General features: G+C 40.3%; 4 protein-coding genes across 4 annotated transcripts; all 4 read left to right on the top strand.

Annotated features, from left to right (window-relative positions):
- Positions 1-208: 208 nt before the first annotated feature.
- Positions 209-4,211, top strand: LOC135336056 (C4b-binding protein alpha chain-like). Its single transcript, XM_064531830.1, has 4 exons — positions 209-326; positions 1,650-1,841; positions 1,896-2,066; positions 3,273-4,211. The coding sequence occupies exons 1-4, from the start codon at positions 260-262 to the stop codon at positions 3,494-3,496; spliced, it is 654 nt and encodes a 217-aa protein (XP_064387900.1). The 5' UTR covers positions 209-259; the 3' UTR covers positions 3,497-4,211.
- Positions 4,212-4,391: 180 nt separating this feature from the next.
- Positions 4,392-6,400, top strand: LOC135336391 (sushi, von Willebrand factor type A, EGF and pentraxin domain-containing protein 1-like; the record flags this gene model as incomplete). The annotated part of the gene is made up of 4 exons (XM_064532153.1): positions 4,392-4,563; positions 5,644-5,814; positions 5,899-6,069; positions 6,175-6,400. Coding segments are annotated over 4 exons (708 nt in total), but the record flags the coding sequence as incomplete, so codon positions are not given.
- Positions 6,381-8,661, top strand: LOC135336389 (CUB and sushi domain-containing protein 1-like). Its single transcript, XM_064532152.1, has 6 exons — positions 6,381-6,384; positions 6,417-6,587; positions 6,668-6,838; positions 7,609-7,788; positions 7,840-8,031; positions 8,121-8,661. Exons 1-6 carry the CDS (start codon positions 6,381-6,383, stop codon positions 8,426-8,428), a joined length of 1,026 nt encoding a protein of 341 aa, XP_064388222.1. The 3' UTR covers positions 8,429-8,661.
- A 2,466-nt stretch (positions 8,662-11,127) lies between these two features.
- On the top strand, positions 11,128-21,312 carry LOC135336388 (sushi, von Willebrand factor type A, EGF and pentraxin domain-containing protein 1-like). The gene is made up of 31 exons (XM_064532151.1): positions 11,128-11,338; positions 11,423-11,516; positions 12,562-12,656; positions 12,720-12,893; positions 12,965-13,138; positions 13,201-13,374; positions 13,437-13,610; positions 13,678-13,851; positions 13,915-14,088; positions 14,156-14,329; positions 14,393-14,566; positions 14,622-14,795; positions 14,853-15,026; positions 15,072-15,245; positions 15,301-15,474; positions 15,537-15,710; positions 15,778-15,951; positions 16,015-16,188; positions 16,244-16,417; positions 16,488-16,661; positions 16,724-16,897; positions 16,953-17,126; positions 17,194-17,367; positions 17,425-17,598; positions 17,656-17,829; positions 17,896-18,066; positions 18,127-18,297; positions 19,240-19,419; positions 19,466-19,657; positions 19,808-20,922; positions 21,075-21,312. Exons 1-30 carry the CDS (start codon positions 11,278-11,280, stop codon positions 20,068-20,070), a joined length of 5,055 nt encoding a protein of 1,684 aa, XP_064388221.1. The 5' UTR covers positions 11,128-11,277; the 3' UTR covers positions 20,071-20,922; positions 21,075-21,312.
- Positions 21,313-22,701: the final 1,389 nt, after the last annotated feature.

Genomic DNA, 22,701 nt, shown 5'->3' with positions numbered 1-22,701 from the left:
ATTACTGAAATTATTTTATTCCGCCGGCAACACATGAATGTTCAATTCGGTATGTGATCAATTTTCGTGACGAATGTTCGTTGTCTTTGTATGTTGAAAGGTTTGCCTGTAAATGCATGTATGTTTATCTACCATAAGTACTAATTATGCAAAAGCAACTATAATTATATAGCTACATATACATCCAGTTAAGTGGGTTAAAGCTAAAAAAGCAATTACCTTACATGATTCCCAGTTTGGCACTGAATTGAGTTATAAAATGGCGTACTACATGAACCAAGCCAGAGCACTCTTGATCTTTTTTCTCTGGCACTGCATCGTTGAAGGTATGGGTGAAAATTCTAACTCTATAGACTGCTTTCCCCTTTTCTGTCAATTTTCTGTGGTAAACAGTTGGGGTATTAGAGAGACTCTATGACGGTGACCATTGGGATATCGTTTATATATAGTCCGGCCCCCTAAATATTCTACTCTCACTTCTATTCCATTCTGATTATCACGTGATATTTAGCGGACGGGCATGTGGATTTGGATTAATTAATGTATATACGATTTCAGTGCGAGCTGTTGTTTTATGCTTTAATTCTTCTCTTGTTGGAATATGTAGCGTGGAAAATTGCTAAAACACAATGTGAAGTCAAGCTGTGTACAATTCTTAAGATGATAGAAACATGAAAATAATAGTGAAGAATCAGCAGCGTAAGAATGTGGCCGAATTATGCTAAGTATAATAGTATGCTAAAAGAACTGAATGCACAACCTAGTATAATTATATAGACATAACTCCTGCTGGACCCAAGTGCAATAAATATTGTTGATGAAAAACAACTGTCTTCCCCAATTAGTGGGAGCATGCAGTAAGATAGTTGAGTGATTAGGTTTTATTGGCTAGTAAAGTTGAAGGAAGACCGATCTATTAGTTGGGTATGCTCATATTACTCAATGCAACATGTTATACACATTACAATACCATTACGTGTGCAATGGTCCAACAGTTATTGCTGACTTGAATGCTCATGCAATACAATAACATCCTTTGAGCTATGGATAACATGTAATTTGTTAATGTCCGTTGTTGTATTTACTGCTGCTGTGATTGGCACTATATATATAGATGTTATGATAAATCTAAGTTATCACTCAGGGGAGTTCCGTACCATCCTTGTCACATGCACAATAGATTGAGTGGATCTGTTACAATATAGCTATTTTTACGGGTGTGTAACAAATTTCTATTTTGGTACTAATCTGATGATGGTAATTTTCTATTGTTTATGAATTGCGTAAAATACCAAATTCAAATTCCTCTAGAAACAAGGTATTCTAAACAATAATTATAGAGGTGTGCACATAATTTACATAATTATAGTCTGTGCAGACTGTGAACAACAGTGCTCATTTTAATATAGATGAGTTCATTGCATGCATGTGCCATGGTGTAGTATAGATCTATAATCCTGGTGAAAACTTTTGTTTTAGTTATATATATATAATCAGGTAGATCTACTGTTTCAACAAGATCTCTAAACTGCATCTATGGAACCAAATAAATATTCATGTTTCTTCTCTGCATTGTTGAAGGTGTCAATCAGTAGCCAGTCTGTTTTTAATAATGGCAATTACCGTTCATCTATACATTTTATGTCCAGTTTTAGGTCCTCCTACATTCAGCTGCATAACACCGCCTACTATTCAAAATGGCTACGTCTCTTCAAGTACGTCCTTCTCAGCAACGTACAGCTGCAACACAGGGTACCGACTGTCAGGATTCCGCACAGCAATTTGTGAAATGGAAGAATTTGATTTATTTTACTGGGACTCTATACCCACATGTATAATAGGTAAGTATGGATGCTACAATTAATTGTGGTGTATATAAATTATGTAAATAATAGTGGATTGTGGTCCCTCTCCCTCTATTTCCAATGGGTCACCTGGTACTCCAACAAAGACAACATTTGGAGGGACAGGGACGTACAGCTGTAATACTGGTTACGTACTGTCAGGATCATCCACTGTTACATGTCAAGCCAGTGGAAGTTGGAGCACTATACCAACTTGTCAACGTAAGATTTGTAACTCCTGCTATCACACCATAGATAGAGTTGAGAGGGATTGGCAATGGAAGTGGTTCACGTGATGCTTCTAAAATGGATTAGTCTATGTGTAGCTCAGAAATAATCCGTGTTTCGCTTTCTACCCCGGGAAACTTATTGAGCCCTATGACCATGCGTCTCTCTAAACACTTAAACAAGTGCCCCCTGATAGTGAGTATAATTTGGAAATGAATCCTGATTGTCGTAAAGTAGCTACAGGGCCAAGCCAACTTAATTACATGCATCACAGAATGCAGCGAGTCTCTTTTTGAAAATCTAAAAAATCCCACAACCACCCACTTCATACCCTTATAAGGCTTATTTGTGACCACAAATTACCAGTGGTTTGGGAAGCCTAACAATTTCTCAAAACACCCACTTTCCCTTCATTTTTAATGAGTTCACGATTATACCTTATTATAAACTGGTACTAATTTTAGCGAATTTGTAATTAACGCTAAATTAAGTACGCGCTATAATAATAACGCAATTGAATCTCATTAAAAAAAAGTAAATACATTTGTTTTTCTTTTTTTCTAATGTACTTTTGTATAATGTAATGTACTTTTGAGAGTATGCTAAGCAAGCTAGCCCTTTTTTTCATCTGTATCTGACTCCAAACTTTCCATTTAATTTAAAAACTCGTACTTTACATTTTTTACTAATACTGTGGTAATGTATTTGCTACAAATCCGCCAAAAATAGTATCCTAAAAACAGAGAAAAATCTGAAAATGCTAAAATTACCCGTAATAATAAGGTATATATTACAGGCCTGGCTGGTCTATAAATTGCTAATGAAAGTCCGTGAAACATGTTATAAGTTGGCTTGGCCTATATAATTATATTTAGCTAGTCTAACACAGAGCGATTTTTCATGCTTTTGTTAATTTATTAACACAATTTGCAGTTGCATAAAAAGCATAAATAATGAGACTTGTATGAGTGATGATTATCATTAATGTTATTCCATCAGCATTGTTCGATTGTATCTCAATTGGCTGCATGTGCATGGTTACAAGAGTATAAATTATGTACTTTAATTGTGACGTAGGTCTGGCAGAATGCGACGTGTGCATGTACAGTCTATTTGAGGACTCTTTTTCTAATAGAGTATTATTATACTCTTCCTAATGAACTCTCTATTTAATAAAAATGTGTTAATCGCTCATTGCAGCCATCTGTGGATCCCCTCCTTCTATCTCAAATGGATCTCCTGGCACACCCACTAGCATCATACAAGGAGGGACTGTGATGTACAGTTGTAACTCTGGCTATCAACTGTCGGGATTAGCTACTGTGGTCTGTCAAGATAGCAGAAATTGGAGCCCGAGGCCAAATTGTTTAGGTATATCTACGTTACATGCTCATTATGTGTATGCATTCTGCTGTAAGCTATAATAACTGTACACTTCTGTCATCGTAATCACAGCTATGTATAGGATAGACTACACCTAAGAGTAGAATATGCGTCTATGTAACCTCCGCGGTTGCGGTTAGCCCGAGGCGCAAAGCCGAGGGAATCTAACCGTAACCAAGGCGGTTACTAAGACGCATATTCTACAAGTGGGTGTGGTCTATCTAACTTGGACTTCATTGCGCATGCGCGAGGCGTGGTTATAAAAAGCCAGGTTTGGTGCGTAGCAACAGAAATTGAATTTGTGCGAGCTGGAGAGCTGTGAGAGACACCAGTTGACAGAAAAAGATAAGAAGACGGCTTCAAAACAATGAAAAAACTTAGTAAAGCTTGTGAAACGCTTCTTGAAGATACTGGAAAGAACAGACAAGTAAAAAGAACCTAAAACTATGCTAGAACTGACTGTAACACTACAAGAAGAAGAATGAAGCTCTGTGGTGGAGTGGAGGGGGTATAGAGCAGACTGGACCGGCATGGAACCTTAAAAAACTCAATAGAAAGTGTCAAGCGACTGCTAAAGTGTTTTTGATGCTTCCTGGCCCCCCTTGCCCATGCCCAACTGGAAAAAGCAATACAAAGCAACAGTGGACATGGAAAGAATGGATATTGACTGAACAAACTATTGCATTCTGTGTTTTTATAATGTTTTTGTCATCTTCTTGTCACTTTCACTAAAAATTTCATTTCAACTTTTGAGAACTTCCTGCAAATTATTTGTCACTTCCTGTAGAATATGTGTCCATTTCCTGTAGAATATGTGTCCACTTCCTGTAGAATATGCGCCCATTTCCTGTAGAATAAGTACCTTCTTGTAGATTATGCTTCCATGTAATCTACTGTTTTTAGCCAATCAGATCAATTACAGATGATGTAATGTAGTCTAATTGTGGCTCCCCACCATCAATTTCCAACGGGTCACCTGGTACACCAACAAGCACAGTAGCAGGAGGAACAGTGACATACACCTGTAACAATGGCTACCAACGTTTAGGATCCGCTACAGTGACCTGTCAGGCTAGTGTAAGTTGGAGTACTACACCAATATGCTTAGGTATCAAGAGTTCATTAGGAAGAGTATGCAACTCCACTTAAAACCCCAGTACATGTAGGCGTTCTGTCCAACCTACGTCACAACCATAAACTGCATGTGAATTAGGAAATTTTCAATGCATGCATGAGTGATGATTATCATTAATGTTATTATGCCTCGGTGCGCATGCGCAAGCAAGGTATAGGTATACGGTATACGGGCATAGTGTGTTTGTGTGTCTGTGTGTGTGTGTGTGTGTGTGTGTAGACTGTTTCAGCTGCTCACAAGGATCAATGAAGTGAAAGTAAGAGTTTCTATAGGCTTCTAGTCATGTTTTCTTGGCTTGGTATTTGTGGATTTGCAAAATAAAGCTTCGTTCTCGAGTTATGGCTAGTTTTACTTACTTGGAATGCACATTGCAGCTTTTCAGAAGAGTCCATAGCAAAACTTGTTCACCGAGTGTTGCTACTCTACTTAGTAGTTAGCTCTGCACTAGAACGTTAGCTATTGATAGCAGCTGCAAGAGTGAGAAGAGAGCTGCAAGGCTCTGCTGACGTACTTGCAGCCACCATTAGACTTGAACTTTTGGTGTCGATCGTTATTAACAACAATCATCGTCGATCATTACTCACTCTTTGAGTTTCCCTGTGGATTCTACATGCAGCAAAATTAAAAATGTTCATCATGATAATTATAATTATAATCAATGTGTGTATAAAAGCTAGCTATAGTAGCTTTATGTTATGTAGCTTTGGCACCTCCACCGAGGCATCAGCACCCGCAGTACTTTCATTCCATCAGCATTGTTCAATTGTATCTCAATTGGCTGCATGTGCATGGTTACAAGAGTATAAATTATGTACTTTAATTGTGACGTAGGTCTGGCAGAATGCGACCTGTGCATGTACAGTCTATTTGAGTACTCTTTCTAATAGAGTATTAGCCTCGACCCCAGGCCGATCTGTCTCCAATTGAACGCTAGGTCGCCTACAACTTCTCTCTATTAAAAAAAATCGGCCTGGAAGAACCGAGGCTAATAGAGTATATACTCTTCCTAATGAACTCTCTGTTTAATAAAAATGTGTTAATCACTCATTGCAGCTGTTTGTGGATCCCCTCCTTCTATCTCAAATGGATCTCCTGGCACACCCACTAGTATCATACAAGGAGGGACTGTGGTGTACAGCTGTAACTCTGGCTATCAACTGTCGGGATCAGCTACTGTTGTCTGTCAAGATAGCGGAAATTGGAGCCCGAGGCCAAATTGTTTAGGTATATCTACGTTACATGCTCATTATGTGTATGCATTCTGCTGTAAGCTATAATAACTGTACACTTCTTTCATCGTAATCACAGCTATTTGTGGCTCCCCACCATCAATTTCCAACGGGTCACCTGGTATACCAACAAGCACAGTAGCAGGAGGAACAGTGACATACACCTGTAACAATGGCTACCAACTGTCCGGATCACCCACAGTGACCTGTCAGGCTAATGGAAGTTGGACTGCAAGACCAAGTTGCTCACGTAAGATTCTTAAATGCACCAAAATCACCAAATTGTGCACGTTAATGATTTTAATACTTTTATAGTTATATGCATGAGCTAGTGTGTACGTGCATAATTCTGTAGCTATCTCTTGTGGCAACCCTCCGACCATTCCCAATGGGTCCAGGACTTTCACTGGCACCACATTTGGAGATACGGCCATCTACACCTGTAACACTGGGTACCAACTGTCAGGAGCAGCTACAATGATCTGTCAGGCTAGTGGAAGTTGGAGTACTGCACCGACTTGCCCACATAATAATTCTATACAAAATTAATGATCTGATCTCATGTGTATATATAATTATGTCTGTACATCTGTATAGCTATCCCCTGTGGTAGCCCTCCGACCATTCCCAATGGGTCCAGGACCTTTACTGGTACGATATTTGAGGATACGGCCACATACACCTGTGACGATGGCTATCAACTGTCAGGATCATCTACAGTGACCTGTCAAGCTAGTGGAAGTTGGAGTGCAAGACCAACTTGCCCACGTATATATACTAAATAATAGAAGCAATCAAACCTTATATACAAGTGGCCTGATTTCATGTGTATGTCTCTACATCCGTAGCTGTCTCCTGTGGCAACCCTCCCATTATTCTCAATGGGTCCAGGACTTTCACTGATACAACAATTGGGGAGACGGCCACCTACATCTGTGACAATGGCTATCAACGTTCAGGATCAGCTGCAGTAATGTGCCAGGCTAGCGGAAGTTGGAGTACAATACCAAGCTGTAATGGTGAGCAGTATATATTATCTTAAGTAGAGCTGGTACGAATCAAAGACCCATGCAATCATCTTGCTTGTTTGTTATTGAAAGTTCAGTTTTCAATTGACACATTCATAGTACATCGCGTAATAACTTTTCTGAGAAGAATAACAAACATGATCCTTGATCTGTATAACAGCTGTCTCCTGTGCAACCCTCCAACCTTTATTTTGGACATCCACTGGTATATTCCGTAGTTAACCGTCGAACCGGCCACTTGTTTTGATAGCTTCATTTAGGCTAAACAAGGGGTGGGCGGATATTTTATTATGTGGCTACTGAACCGTGCAAGCGCCCATCCAAGAGAATTATGTTGGTACTTTCTGTGAAAACTACACAGCTCCATCTTCTTTACAGTGACAATGGGCGGTTTGACTTTTAACTAAGGTACATCCTTTGGAGAAATCGCCACCTACTTCTGTAACACAGTGTTCCAGGCGTAGGTGGCAGTTTCTGAGTATTCCAAGTGTCAGGTGACATGTCAAGCTAGTGGAAGTTGGAGTAGTAAGACCAAGTTGTATTGGTTGTAATGATATAGAGTTTTCTTGCTTTAAAACTATGTTGATTCCTCAGCTTCACAAGCTTTCTATAAACAGCTATAGTTTTCAGTTCATCACTTTTATGTACATCTATACATCTATACATCTTTATTGTAAATTCCATTTAGTTTTTGTTTCGACTTGTATCATACATAATAAAATACATGCATGCAATTGCTTTTTGCACATCTGTTACATTAGCTCCTCAGCCTGGCTCTTGTGACAATCCTCCGACCATTCCCAATGGATTCAGGACTTTCGTTGGTACATCATTTGGAGAGTCGGCATTTTACACCTGTAACAGTGGATATCAACGTTTAGGATCAGCTACAGTGACCTGTCAGGCTAGTGGAAGTTGGAGTACTAGACCAACTTGTAAAGGTGTGTATGTATAGCTCATAGTTCTGTCAGTTGCTATTAATTTCAATGCAGCAATTTGTCCTCCTCTCACTCTTGTGAATGGAGTGGTTGCTTACCTTCCAAGCAGTTCCGTCATACTAGAAGGAACAGTAGCTCAACACAGCTGTAACACTGGCTACCGTCTCTCTGGAAACGGTACGAGACTCTGCAGCAATAATAATGGCACTGCTGGTGTTTGGAGTTTGCCAAATTTATCATGTAGAGGTGAGAATACGAAATAGCAACTGTGTTACACATGCACATAAGAACACCTGAATTAATTCGTTGATTAATTTCACAATTATGAACTTTAGGTATCATAATTCAACTCCGTTTTGGTGGTGTACGTAATTGCAGTCAGTACATTGCCTCTGAAATGGTTCAGAAAACTGATGACATCACTGCCACACTTGTGCAAGGTGTCATTGCTTCTTGTAATTGTCGTTTAAACTCAACTTTCTTGTTTAACGCGTTTCTGAAATGCTTTGCTGATTCTTCACAACATGTGACATACAGAGCAACATTGTTGAGCTCAAGTGATCTGTCCACATCAAAAGTGCTTGAGTATAATTATAGAGAAATGGATTCATTCCACTTCAAGTGTGATTATTCAGAATCTTAATCTTAACCTCAATTCAACTTGTCCAACAGTTATTGCTGACTTCGATAGCTTGGAATGCCCAGTACAAGACCCTTTGTCCGTTTTGGATAACATTGCTGTTATTACAAGCTCTGTAATGGCTATTGTTATTTTTATGTTCGTTCTGTTTGTTGTTTTTGTTCTCATCAAGAGACGTCGAAGCAAAACTGCCAATAACCGGGACTCTTTAGAAACGACAAGGTATTTCATAACATAGTAATAATTATACACAGAGCTTTAAAACAATGAACATTCATTTTTGTTCTAAAATGCAGCAGTAACAGAAATCTGAACACTACCGGAACTAATTTCCCAACCATCCCTCGCCCCCATGTGGGTATCCCCTCACTCTCTACGGAGTATTAAGTGCCTGAGGCAACAGCATACCCAGAGTATGATGAGGTAGGACCTCCTGTGGTGAAGGATGGCAAGAATCAGTACAGCTTTGACGTGGATCCTTGTCCTGCGTACGGACAAACGACTTTGAAGAAAAGATCACCTTGACCTCAACTAAAATGGAACCCCAGTATAGTGACTATAATTGTTTTGTTAGACTAAAAATAATAATTATGCTTGACAATGTATTAACATTTATATATAGCGCTTATACAGTGCCATGACTGTAATGTAGATTAATTAGTGCACTTGTTTTTATTGTGTGAAATGCTGTCAGTATGTAGTTTGATAATACGTTGCTGCAAATTAATGTATATTTGGTGGCCAAAAGTTAGGCCGAAGAGGTATCAAAAATTAATGAGGGGTGAGGCTTTGTTTTCTCCTTTTTTAATTCCCCTTGATAAAACAAAAAAAGAAAGTAATTGTACATCAAATCGATGGCTAATAAATAGTTTGAAACACTCTTAGTGTAGCTTATCAATATTTGTCCGTCTCTAAAAATCAGACGCTCACAAAATAATCTGCAATGCAAACTTTTACTTTTGTGCGCCACAATGAAGGCCTGCAGCTATAAATTATACTGAAAGAGGTTTGATGATAATCTGGAATGTCTGCCGTTTATTGTTAATGAAAGTAAAGTTTCTGGTCAACCTCCGCCTTATTGATTTCATTGCCTCATCAATTATTTGTTATGACGTCATTCACTGACTAGCGATCTACCTCATGTACTACTTGTGGTGTATACGTCTTTGACATGAGTCCTTTGTCCTGCATACGGGCAGACGCTGAAGACTTGATCATGACACACACCTCAAATAAAATGGAACAATGACTGAATCACACTATTGTGACTAAGATGTAAATACTCACTAGATGCACATTCTTACATAGTCTGTTGTGCCGTTCAATCAAGCTCCTATTGGTATGTACTGGTATCGTTCTTATATACTTCCCTCCTATAGCACGTGCATGTCTTTGGATTTCAAATTCAAATTCACAACTATAAGACTGTGATCATTCAGAATCTTCATTTCAACCTCAATGCATGCAACCTGTCCTGTCCAACTAGATCTACATGCAGTTATTGCTGACTTTAATAGTCTGAAATGTTCAGTACAACAACCTCCTTCATTAGCTATGGATAACACTAGCTGCTGTTAGTATGGGATCTGTGAAAGCTACATGCATGCAATTATAGGTTTATTATGTACTGCTGGTTGACACTGTGGTAAATCTAAGCATGCAACATTCCTATCATGCACTCAGGGGAGTTCTGTTAATTAATCATCCTTGTCACACCCGACAAATATGCTGGTATAGATTTACCTGCAATATCCCAGAAAAATTTTTCGTGCAAGGTAAATCGTGCTTATTATTATGGTCTATTTTTTGGGTACTTGTTTACTATTGTTGTGGTTGCTTCCAAAACACATCAAACACAAAATTCCTCTAGAAACAAGGTATTCTAAACAATAAACAAATCTAGAGGTTGTGCGCAGAAATTAATCACATAGTCAAATAGTCACTTCGTTGAAAATAATTATTGGTTGGAACTAAACTCCTAGCCTCCTTCACAGGCCCTCCTTTTTCTGTTCTTTGTCACAGGAGGTCAACATAAATATTACGGCAGGAATTGGAGGAACAAAAAAAGAAATAAGAAAAAAGGAAGCTGTGACAAAGAACAGAAAGCAAGGCCTGCAAATTACTAAACTCCACTGACCTTCTTGTCTACGAAACACTTTGCTGAGTCGTTCCGCTTTGACTGTGATCATTCAGAATCTTCGTCTCAACCGGGATGCAACCTGTCCAACAGTTATTGCTGACTGGAATACCCTGTACAACAACCTCTTTTGTCAGCCAAGAAAAACACTGCTGTTATTATGGGATTTGTAATTGCTACAATTATTGTTATTTAGTTGCCCGTTGTTTTATTTTATTGCTGTAGTTATCAATAGATCTATCTCTTACATGGTAAAAGCAAAATTTCCATCACTCGAAGTCCATTCGTATCACCAATCCACGTCGGAGGTAGGTTCCACCTGGACTTCAATACTGAGTCCATTTTAATCATGTATGCATGAACCATCCCTGTCACACAATCTAGTCAGTCAATCCATGGATATAATACCGTCCGGTACGCATTTAAATCTATTACGGGTGTGATAAACTTTGTGGTACTGAACAGATGATTGATACTGTTGTGATTGCTGCCAAAACACATTACAAAACAAAATTCCTCTAGAAACAAGGTATTCTAAACAATAAACAAATCTATATACATGGTTTCCACATACAACTAGTGAATAAATCATGTACATGTGTATATATAGGTGCTCATTTGTACTACAGTAGATCTGAATTGTATATGGTTTAGCCTATAATAATAGTCAAGGGTTTCAGTTACAATCAAGTATAGATCCGTTACTGTTTCTAAAATGATTTACTGCATGTACCAAGCGAACAAAGCCTTCATCTTTCTTCTCTGTATTGTTGAAGGTATCATATCAGTGTAGCTATAATATTAATCTAGCCAGTCTATTTCAATGACAATTATCGATCGTTTATGCACCACATGTCCAGTTTTAGGTCCTTCTCCATCCAGCTGCTCAACACCACCTGCTATTGAAAATGGCTTTGTCTCTTCAACTATGTCCTATTCAGCAACGTACAGATGGTGTGCCCCAAGGTTCGGTTTTGGGTCCACTATTGTTCATTACGTACATAAACCAAGTCACAGATGTTATTTCTCAAGACAGTAAGCTAAATATGTTTGCTGATGACATGGCCTTATATAGAGTTATCACATCTACTAATGACTACGTGAATCTTCAAAAGGACATTTCTAAAGTCTCAAATTTTTTGAACACTAAATTATTAGAATTTAATCTTGGCAAGTGTAAGTTTATGTCCGTTTCTAAGAAAACATCGCGCTCATTGAAGGCTCCAACTCTACTTCTAAATGGTTATGTACTGCAGCAGGTTTCTAACTACAAGTATTTAGGAATTACCATATCGGCTGACTTGAGCTGGCACACTCACATCAATACGATTTGTAATAAAACAAGGAAGTTGATAGGTCTCCTACATCGCAGGTTCTCTGAGAATTCTTCTCCAACAACACTGTTAAAGTTGTATACATCGTTCGTGAGACCACATCTGGAATACGCATCCTCTGTATGGAACCCATTTCACAAGTGTGAAATAAACAATTTAGAAAAAGTCCAGAGATTTGCTATGAGAGTCTGTCTGAAGAAATGGAATTTGAAAAGTGAAGAATTACTCACCTTGACCAGGCTTCCTTCTCTGCAGCTGAGGCGCCTTGCTGCGGTGCTTTGCCACCTTTTCAAAATACTACACAATCTAACTGACTTCCCAAACAACCCAGCAACCAAGAGAAATATGACGTACAGTAGTAGAACTGTTAACTGTTTTACTCTGGTCCCCTACCAATGTAGAACATCCTTTTACAAATTCTCATTTTTTCCGCATGCAATCACAATATGGAATAGGCTGGTTAGCCACAAGGACTTTACTTTAGTAGACTGTACTAGTATAAGTTCATTTAAGTCTCATCTGTATTCACATCTAGTTGACATGTTGTAACTATTAAAGCGTATGTTATAGGACTCACTTCACCCTAGCTTTGTAGCTATTTGTGTATCCTTGCAATTAATTGCTAAATCTTTCATAAAAAAAAAAAAAAAAAAAAAAAAAAGATGCAACCCTGGGTACCAACTGTTGGGATCTGCCACAGCTATTTGTGAAATGGAAGAAATTGATCTTGTTTTCTGGATCTCCGTACCTACATGTATAGGTAATTACTATAGGCATGCATACTATAATCAATATAACTGGGGTTTACGTATAATTATTATAGCTGTGAATTGTAACTCTCCTCCATCTATTTCCAATGGGTCACCTGATACACCAACAAGTACAACTGTTGGAGGGACAGTGACATACAGTTGTAATACTGGTTACGTACTGTCAGGATCAGCTACAGTGACCTGTGAGGCTAGCGGAGGTTGGAGTACTAGACCGACTTGTGAAAGTGAGCATGCAATGAGTAGCTAGGAGACTTTAATTGTCAGATTAAAATCCACCGCCTTTCCATTATAATAGTCGTCTCCTGTGAGTCTCTTCCCTCTATTTCCAATGGGTCACCTGATACTCCAACAAGTACAACATTTGGAGGAACAGTGACATACAGCTGTAATACTGGATACGTACTGTCAGGATCAGCTACAGTGACCTGTGAGGCTAGCGGAGGTTGGAGTACTAGACCAACTTGTGACAGTGAGCAATGACTATGGATCGAGACTGTATCAGATTCAAACCTATTTCGCCCATTATAACAGTCGTCTCCTGTGGGTCTCTTCCTTCTATTTCCAATGGGTCACCTGGTACTCCAACAAGTACAACATTTGGAGGGACAGTGACATACAGTTGTAATACTGGTTACGTACTGTCAGGATCAGCTACAGTGACCTGTGAGGCTAGCGGAGGTTGGAGTACTAGACCAACTTGTGAAAGTGAGCAAAGAGTATATATAGCTAGTTGTCAGATTAAAATGCACAACATTCCATTATAATAGTCGTCTCCTGTGGGTCTCTTCCTTCTATTTCCAATGGGTCACCTGATACACCAACAAGTACAACATTTGGAGGGACAGGGACGTACAGCTGTAATACTGGTTACGTACTGTCAGGATCAGCTACAGTAAACTGTGAGGCTAGCGGAGGTTGGAGTACTAGACCAACTTGTGAAAGTGAGCAATGAGTAGCTAGGAGACTTTGATTGTCAGATTATAATGCACCGCCTTTCTATTATTATAGTCGTATCCTGTGGGTCTCTTCCCTCTATTTCCAATGGGTCACCTGGTACTCCAACAAGTACAACATTTGGAGGAACAGTGACATACAGCTGTAATACTGGTTACGTACTCTCAGGATCAGCTACAGTGACCTGTGAGGCTAGCGGAGGTTGGAGTACTAGACCAACTTGTGAAAGTGAGCAATGAGTATATATAGCTAGTTGTCAGATTAAAATGCACCACCTTTCCATTATAATAGTCGTCTCCTGTGGGTCTCTTCCTTCTATTTCCAATGGGTCACCTGATACACCAACAAGTACAACATTTGGAGGGACAGGGACGTACAGCTGTAATACTGGTTACGTACTGTCAGGATCAGCTACAGTAAACTGTGAGGCTAGCGGAGGTTGGAGTACTAGACCAACTTGTGAAAGTGAGCAATGAGTAGCTAGGAGACTTTGATTGTCAGATTATAATGCACCGCCTTTCTATTATTATAGTCGTATCCTGTGGGTCTCTTCCCTCTATTTCCAATGGGTCACCTGGTACTCCAACAAGTACAACATTTGGAGGAACAGTGACATACAGCTGTAATACTGGTTACGTACTCTCAGGATCAGCTACAGTGACCTGTGAGGCTAGCGGAGGTTGGAGTACTAGACCAACTTGTGAAAGTGAGCAATGAGTATATATAGCTAGTTGTCAGATTAAAATACACCAACTTTCCATTATAATAGTCGTCTCCTGTGGGTCTCTTCCTTCTATTTCCAATGGGTCACCTGATACACCAACAAGTACAACATTTGGAGGGACAGTGACGTACAGCTGTAATACTGGTTACGTACTGTCAGGATCAGCTACAGTGACCTGTGAGGCTAGCGGAGGTTGGAGTACTACACCAACTTGTGATGGTGAGTGATGACTATGGATCGAGATTGTAACATATTGAAATGCATTGCATCTTAGTCATCTCCTGTGGGTCTCTTCCCTCTATTTCCAATGGGTCACCTGGTACACCAACAAGTACAACATTTGGAGGGACAGTGACGTACAGCTGTAATACTGGCTATGTACTGTCAGGATCAGTTACAGTGAACTGTGAGGCTAGCGGAGGTTGGAGTACTAGACCAACTTGTGAAAGTGAGCAATGAGTAGCTAGGAGACAGATTATAATGCACCGCCTTTCCATTATAATAGTCGTATCCTGCGGGTCTCTTCCCTCTATTTCCAATGGGTCACCAGGTACTCCAACAAGTACAACATTTGAAGGAACAGGGACGTACAGCTGTAATACTGGTTACGTACTGTCAGGATCAGCTACAGTGACCTGTGAGGCTAGCGGAGGTTGGAGTACTAGACCAACTTGTGAAGGTGAGCGATGAATATGGATCGAGATTGAAATGCACTGCATCTTAGTTATCTCCTGTGGGCCCCTTCCCTCTATTTCCAATGGGTCACCTGATACCCCAACAAGTACAACATTTGGAGGGACAGGGACGTACAGCTGTAATACTGGTTACATACTGTCAGGATCAGCTACAGTGACCTGTGAGGCTAGCGGAGGTTGGAGTACTAGACCGTCTTGTGATGGTGAGCGATGAATATGGATCGAGATTGTAACATATTGAAATGCATTGCATCTTAGTCATCTCCTGTGGGCCCCTTCCCTCTATTTCCAATGGGTCACCTGGTACACCAACAAGTACAACATTTGGAGGGACAGGGACGTACAGCTGTAATACTGGTTACATACTGTCAGGATCAGCTACAGTGACCTGTGAGGCTAGCGGAGGTTGGAGTACTAGACCAACTTGTGAAAGTGAGCAAAGAGTATATATAGCTAGTTGTCAGATTAAAATGCACAACATTCCATTATAATAGTCGTCTCCTGTGGGTCTCTTCCTTCTATTTCCAATGGGTCACCTGATACACCAACAAGTACAACATTTGGAGGGACAGGGACGTACAGCTGTAATACTGGTTACGTACTGTCAGGATCAGCTACAGTGAACTGTGAGGCTAGCGGAGGTTGGAGTACTAGACCAACTTGTGAAAGTGAGCAATGAGTAGCTAGGAGACTTTGATTGTTAGATTATAATGCACCGCCTTTCTATTATTATAGTCGTATCCTGTGGGTCTCTTCCCTCTATTTCCAATGGGTCACCTGGTACTCCAACAAGTACAACATTTGGAGGAACAGTGACATACAGCTGTAATACTGGTTACGTACTCTCAGGATCAGCTACAGTGACCTGTGAGGCTAGCGGAGGTTGGAGTACTAGACCAACTTGTGAAAGTGAGCAATGAGTATATATAGCTAGTTGTCAGATTAAAATGCACCACCTTTCCATTATAATAGTCGTCTCCTGTGGGTCTCTTCCTTCTATTTCCAATGGGTCACCTGATACACCAACAAGTACAACATTTGGAGGGACAGGGACGTACAGCTGTAGTACTGGTTACGTACTGTCAGGATCAGCTACAGTGAACTGTGAGGCTAGCGGAGGTTGGAGTACTAGACCAACTTGTGATGGTGAGCGATGTCTATGGATCGAGATTGTAACATATTGAAATGCATTGCATCTTAGTCATCTCCTGTGGGCCCCTTCCCTCTATTTCCAATGGGTCACCTGATACACCAACAAGTACATCATTTGGAGGGACAGGGACGTACAGCTGTAATATTGGTTACGTACTGTCAGGATCAGCTACAGTGAACTGTGAGGCTAGCGGAGGTTGGAGTACTAGACCGACTTGTGAAGGTGAGCAATGAGTAGCTAGGAGACTGTAACATATTGAAATGCATTGCCTCTTATAATATAATTATTTTAGTCATTTCCTGTGGGCCCCTTCCCTCTATTTCCAATGGGTCACCTGATACACCAACAAAGACAACATTTGGAGGGACAGGGACGTACAGCTGTAATACTGGTTACGTACTGTCAGGATCAGCTACAGTGACCTGTGAGGCTAGCGGAGGTTGGAGTACTAGACCAACTTGTGAAAGTGAGCAATAAGTATATATAGCTAGTTGTCAGATTAAAATGCACAACATTCCATTATAATAGTCGTCTCCTGTGGGTCTCTTCCTTCTATTTCCAATGGGTCACCTGATACACCAACAAGTACAACATTTGGAGGGACAGGGACGTACAGCTGTAATACTGGTTACGTACTGTCAGGATCAGCTACAGTGACCTGTGAGGCTAGTGGAGGTTGGAGTACTAGACCAACTTGTGATGGTGAGTGATGACTATGGATCGAGATTGTAACATATTGAAATGCATTGCATCTTAGTCATCTCCTGTGGGCCCCTTCCCTCTATTTTCAATGGGTCACATGATACACCAACAAGTACATCATTTGGAGGGACAGGGACGTACAGCTGTAATATTGGTTACGTACTGTCAGGATCAGCTACAGTGACCTGTGAGGCTAGCGGAGGTTGGAGTACTAGACCGACTTGTGAAAGTGAGCAATGAGTATGGATCGAGACTGTAACATATTGAAATGCATTGCCTCTTATAATATATTTTAGTCATTTCCTGTGGGCCCCTTCCCTCTATTTCCAATGGGTCACCTGATACACCAACAAAGACAACATTTGGAGGGACAGGGACGTACAGCTGTAATACTGGTTACGTACTGTCAGGATCAGCTACAGTGACCTGTGAGGCTAGCGGAGGTTGGAGTACTAGACCAACTTGTGAAAGTGAGCAATGAGTAGCTAGTTGTCAGATTAAAATGCACTGCCTTTCCATTATAATAGTCGTCTCCTGTGGGTCTCTTCCCTCTATTTCCAATGGATCACCTGGTACACCAACAAGTACAACATTTGGAGGGACAGGGACGTACAGCTGTAATACTGGTTACATACTGTCAGGATCAGCTACAGTGACCTGTGAGGCTAGCGGAGGTTGGAGTACTAGACCAACTTGTGAAAGTGAGCAATGAGTAGCTAGTTGTCAGATTAAAATGCACTGCCTTTCCATTATAATAGTCGTCTCCTGTGGGTCTCTTCCCTCTATTTCCAATGGATCACCTGGTACACCAACAAGTACAACATTTGGAGGAACGGGGACGTACAGCTGTAATACTGGTTACGTACTGTCAGGATCAGCTACAGTGAACTGTGAGGCTAGCGGAAGTTGGAATACTAGACCGACTTGCCCACGTAAGATTGTAATTTTTGCTACAGCATTAACTATACTAATTAAACCTTCTACATTATTTTGTATAGCTGTTTCCTGTGGTGACCCTCCGACCATTCCCAATGGGTCCAGGACTTTCACCGGCACTACATATGGGGATATGGCACCCTACACCTGTAACACAGGGTACCAATTATCAGGATCAGCTACAGTGTTATGCCTGGCTAGTGGAAATTGGGATACTCTATCAACCTGCTTAGGTATAATAATTATAATAATGTATGCAATAAAATTTATTTGAGTAAAATAATTGCATGCAGCCATTTGTAGTTCCCCTCCTTCTATCTCAAATGGATCTCCTGGCACACCCACTAGAATCATACAAGGAGGGATTGTGGTGTACAGCTGTAACTCTGGCTATCAACTGTCGGGATCAGCTACTGTTGTCTGTCAAGATAGCGGAAATTGGAGCCCAAGGCCAACTTGTTTAGGTATGCATTCTATATAAAGGCTATAAAAATTATACCAGGAGCCCATAAGAGAAGGAGCGGCTGACTACGGGGATCACGTTTCGTAAGTGGTTATGACCGCATTTCCATATAATTATGCAGAGTCACTTAAGTGGTTGAATCCCTACACGTGTTATACACAATACAGGGCTGCGGTTTGCAAGCACTTAGTCGCTTCCAAACAAGGAAGTGCGGTTTCACCGGCAATTACGAGATGTGATCCCCGAGTATACGTTGAAGTTAGCCGTTCCTTCTCTTATGGGCTCCTGATTATACTAATTATGTATGTGTGTATACTAACTTTTATTAGGTGTAATAAAGGGTGTCACTGTCCACTATCCCTATTTAATAGCCTACTGTAGCAATTTTGTGGCATCATTTGCTTTACACAGCATAAAAAATCTATCATTCATACAAATCACAGCTATAGATCTAGTTGTGACTCGTCATTAATTTTCAATGGATCACCTGGTACACTAACAAGCATAGTATAGCAGGAGGAATAGTGACCTATACACCTGTGACACTGGCTACCAAAGTTCAGGATCGGCTACAGTGCATGCATGACTTGTCAAGCTAGCCGAAGTTCGAATACTATTATATATATATATATAATTATATAGTCAGACCAATTTGTAATGTTTGGCGATCATGAGAGTTCATTTCATGGATGCTTTAAACGAGGGTATAGTTATCATCCCTCGGGCAAGCTACAGTGAACTGTGAGGTTAGCAGACACTATAACGATAACACACAGATACGCCATGCCCACATACTAAAAATGCAACTATACAAAGTTACAATTAAAGCGCCAAGTATATAGCACACCGATCTATATACTGTACCTTTATTGTAAAATCAATAGTTTTCGACTTGTTAAAAAAAAAAAACTGTTCGTAACATGGCTTTTATGCACATCTGTAGCTTCTCAGCCTGGCTCCTGCGACAATCCTCCAACAATTCCCAATGGGTCCAGAACTTTCGCTGGTACATCATTTGGAGATGCTGCATTTTACAGCTGTAACATTGGTTATCAACTGGCAGAATCATCCATAGTGACCTGTGAGGCTGATGGAAGTTGGAGCACTGTACCAACTTGTAAAGGTGTGTAGCTAATAGTTTTGTCAGCTATAACTAAATTTTAATGCAGCAATTTGTCCTCCTCTCACTCTTGTGAATGGAGTGGTTACTTACCTTCCAAGCAGTTCCATCATACTAGAAGGAACAGTAGCTCAACACAGCTGTAACACTGGCTACCGTCTCTCTGGAAATTATACGAGACTCTGCAGCAATAATAATGGCACTGCTGGTGTATGGAGTTTGCCAAATTTATCATGTAAAGGTGAGAATACGGAGGACTTTAGTTATACATAATTATACGAAGTGTTGCAACAATTGCAACTGTGCATGTTACTCATGCATGCATATAAGAATACCTGAATCGATTCATGATACTCGTTAATTAATTCAAGTACAATTATCTTAACTTCAGGTCTTATAATTCAACTCCGTTTTGGTGGTGTACGTGATTGCAGTCAGTACACTGCCTCTGAAATGGTTCAGAAAACTGATGACATCACTACCACACTTGTGCAAGGTGTCATTGCTTCTTGTAATTGTCGTTTAAACTCAACTTTCTTGTTTAACGCATTTCTGAAATGCTGTGCTGATTCTCCACAGCATGTGACATACAGGGCAACATTGTTGAGCTCAAGTGATCTGTCCACATCAGAAGTGCTTGAGTATAAATTATAGAGAAATGGATTCATTCCACTTCAATTGTGATTATTCAGAATTTTAATCTTAACCTCAATTCAACTTGCAGTTATTGCTGACTTCGATAGTTTGGAGTGCCCAGTACAAGTCGATATGGAAAACACTGTGGGCTCTGTGATAGCAGGAGCACATTACAGAAGGAGCGTCTAACTGTGCATGGGTTCGGAAATCGCATCTCGTGTGCTTTCCTAAACGCGGCATTGCCAAGAAAAGTGTGCAGTACATAAAGTACAGACCGCGGTCAGCCTGTGAATATCATTATAAACAGATTTTGTATGTAATGCAGCAGCAGGAGAGCTAGGTTGAGCCAGAAAGAGCTAAAATGAATAGCTAGATCTTTGATGGATGTTGGTATACATCATGGAAGAGGCTGTCATCGGTAAGGTACAGAAAGTTCTAAAATGGGAGCATATCCAGTCACTTTGTACAGAGAAAGTTTGCTAGACTTAGACTAACACATACTAGGCGTTTTGTTTTTGCAGTAGGGAGTCTTACTGGGGTTGTTAGAAGAGAGAGCTTACTACCAGGCCTATATCTAGCTAGCTAGCTGTAACTTTTCACTTTTATTGACCTATGCTCTGTAAAAGTGCATCGTCAGCTCAATTAGCACTCGCCCGCAGACCCACTTAGTAGTTTTGCATATAAGGTCATGCTTTGCAAACTTCCATGAGATGCGATTCCCGAGGTAAGACGCGCCTTCTGTAACGTGCTCCTGGTGATAGCTACAAGTATTATCATTTTTGTGATGTTTGTATTTTTAGCTGTTGTGATAGCCACCAAGAAACATTGAAACAAAATTCCTATCGCTCAGAACTCTTTTAAAGGGACAAGGTACCAAACATTCCCTCCCACTGATTCAATAATTTCGTATAATTACGAAAGATATAGTAACAACTTAACGTACTCTTTAGTCGGTCAATGCATGCATGATAGCGCTAGCTGTTATTTACACATTATATGCGTTAATAATTTTTTCTATACAGCATCAGGAATGTGAACAGTGAAGAAACGAACATGAGCAATTTTCCTCTCAATAAAGTGCCAGAGGCAACTGCGGACTCGGAGTATGACGAGGTAGGACTCCCTGTGGTGAATAATGGGAGCAAACAGTACAGTTTTGACGTGGGTCCTTGTCCTGTGTACGGGGGCACACTCTGAGGACACCTCAAGAAACAAGAATGTACTACGACTAAACAACAATGTGTACTTTCATTAATTATTAATAATAGCAGACTGTAATGTATTAGAATGATGCACTTATAATTATAGTATCTAGCTTAGTATAATTAGTTTTGTTGCATTTATTGTTGACTAAATTTACTGATCATTATACTAATTTTATACACTTGTCTCTATAGTATTAATTTTATGCTAATTATAAGTATAATTTTCCATTAATCTCTTACCCCCATGCATGTATGTGGATACCCCCGAGACGTCATTTAGCAGGTAGCCGAGGGTGTGCACTACAGTTTGGTACCAACCTCATCATGTCCTCACCTGATATATATAGGAGCTGTTTCTTCAAGTTGAACGCGCAGAATACTCCTTGCCTCTCTTGCTCAGCACCTATTACCTACCACTTTTTCTAGATCCGCCACTGATACATGGCCTTAATCAATAATTGTGGTCTATATATACGTGCATATATTTCCCACCTACTACACTTTTGCCATGTAGTCTAGTGGGGTTTAACTGTCATAAATTGGCACCTCAGGGCTACAAGGGAACATATGGCTCATAAATTATTGGCACCTCAAGCATATGCAGTAAAAATAAATTAATGGTGTTTTCGATGAATGAAAATGTCTTGCATGTGAAACAAAATGTCATAAATGAAAACATAGAGACAGAGGGTGTAGTCTGTAGACTAGTTCATCAAAAATTCTGCTGTGTGCTTGCAGAAGGAGCTGCTTTAGAGACACTCTGGGAGAGGGCTAGGGCTCACCTTGCTCACTAGCACTAGAACTGAACGCACTGCACTAGGCCTGTTCAGCTTCTGTATTAAATAAAAAGAAGCCAGTTTAGTAATAATATAAGAGTGGCTATTTTAAGCTTACCTTTGCTTGCCTACTAGCCTGGCATAGCTGAAGAGAGCTGGTCTAGACACCGTCACGTCTAGAGCTAGCTGTGTTGTTCAGTTCTTCTCTGGTTGCTGCGTAGTAAGTGGAGGGAGGGGCTTACTAATTGAACAGAGAGAGGGAGGGGCTGGCTGCTCATATTATTCTGTCCAGGCTGCGCAAGGATTTGAGTGTGGACAACAGCCCTGGTGTGAACAAGCTATTTTTTCCTAGTTGTCTTCTTGTTTGAATAGTGTTGCTATGTGGTAGTCATGCAGCTTGATGCATAGCAACCAGTCAGCCAATCAGATGGGACATATATATCGCACAGTGCCTCGGGGTTTATGACAGTAAACCACACCTCCCCCTCGGGCTTACGCCCTTGTAGTCGGGAGGTTTACTGTCATAAACCCCTCTCTACACTGTACATTAACTAATACATTAACTAATACATAATTATATCTGTTTGTGATTTGTGGCTCCCCTACCTCTATTTCTAGTGATCGCATGGAACGCAAGCACGAACAACATTTAGAGGAACATGCAGTAG

Source organism: Halichondria panicea, chromosome 5 (genome assembly GCF_963675165.1).
Source record: "Halichondria panicea chromosome 5, odHalPani1.1, whole genome shotgun sequence".
Lineage (NCBI taxonomy): Eukaryota > Metazoa > Porifera > Demospongiae > Suberitida > Halichondriidae > Halichondria > Halichondria panicea.
Note: the sequence above shows the minus strand (reverse complement) of the source record. Positions and strands in the feature narration are given on the sequence as shown.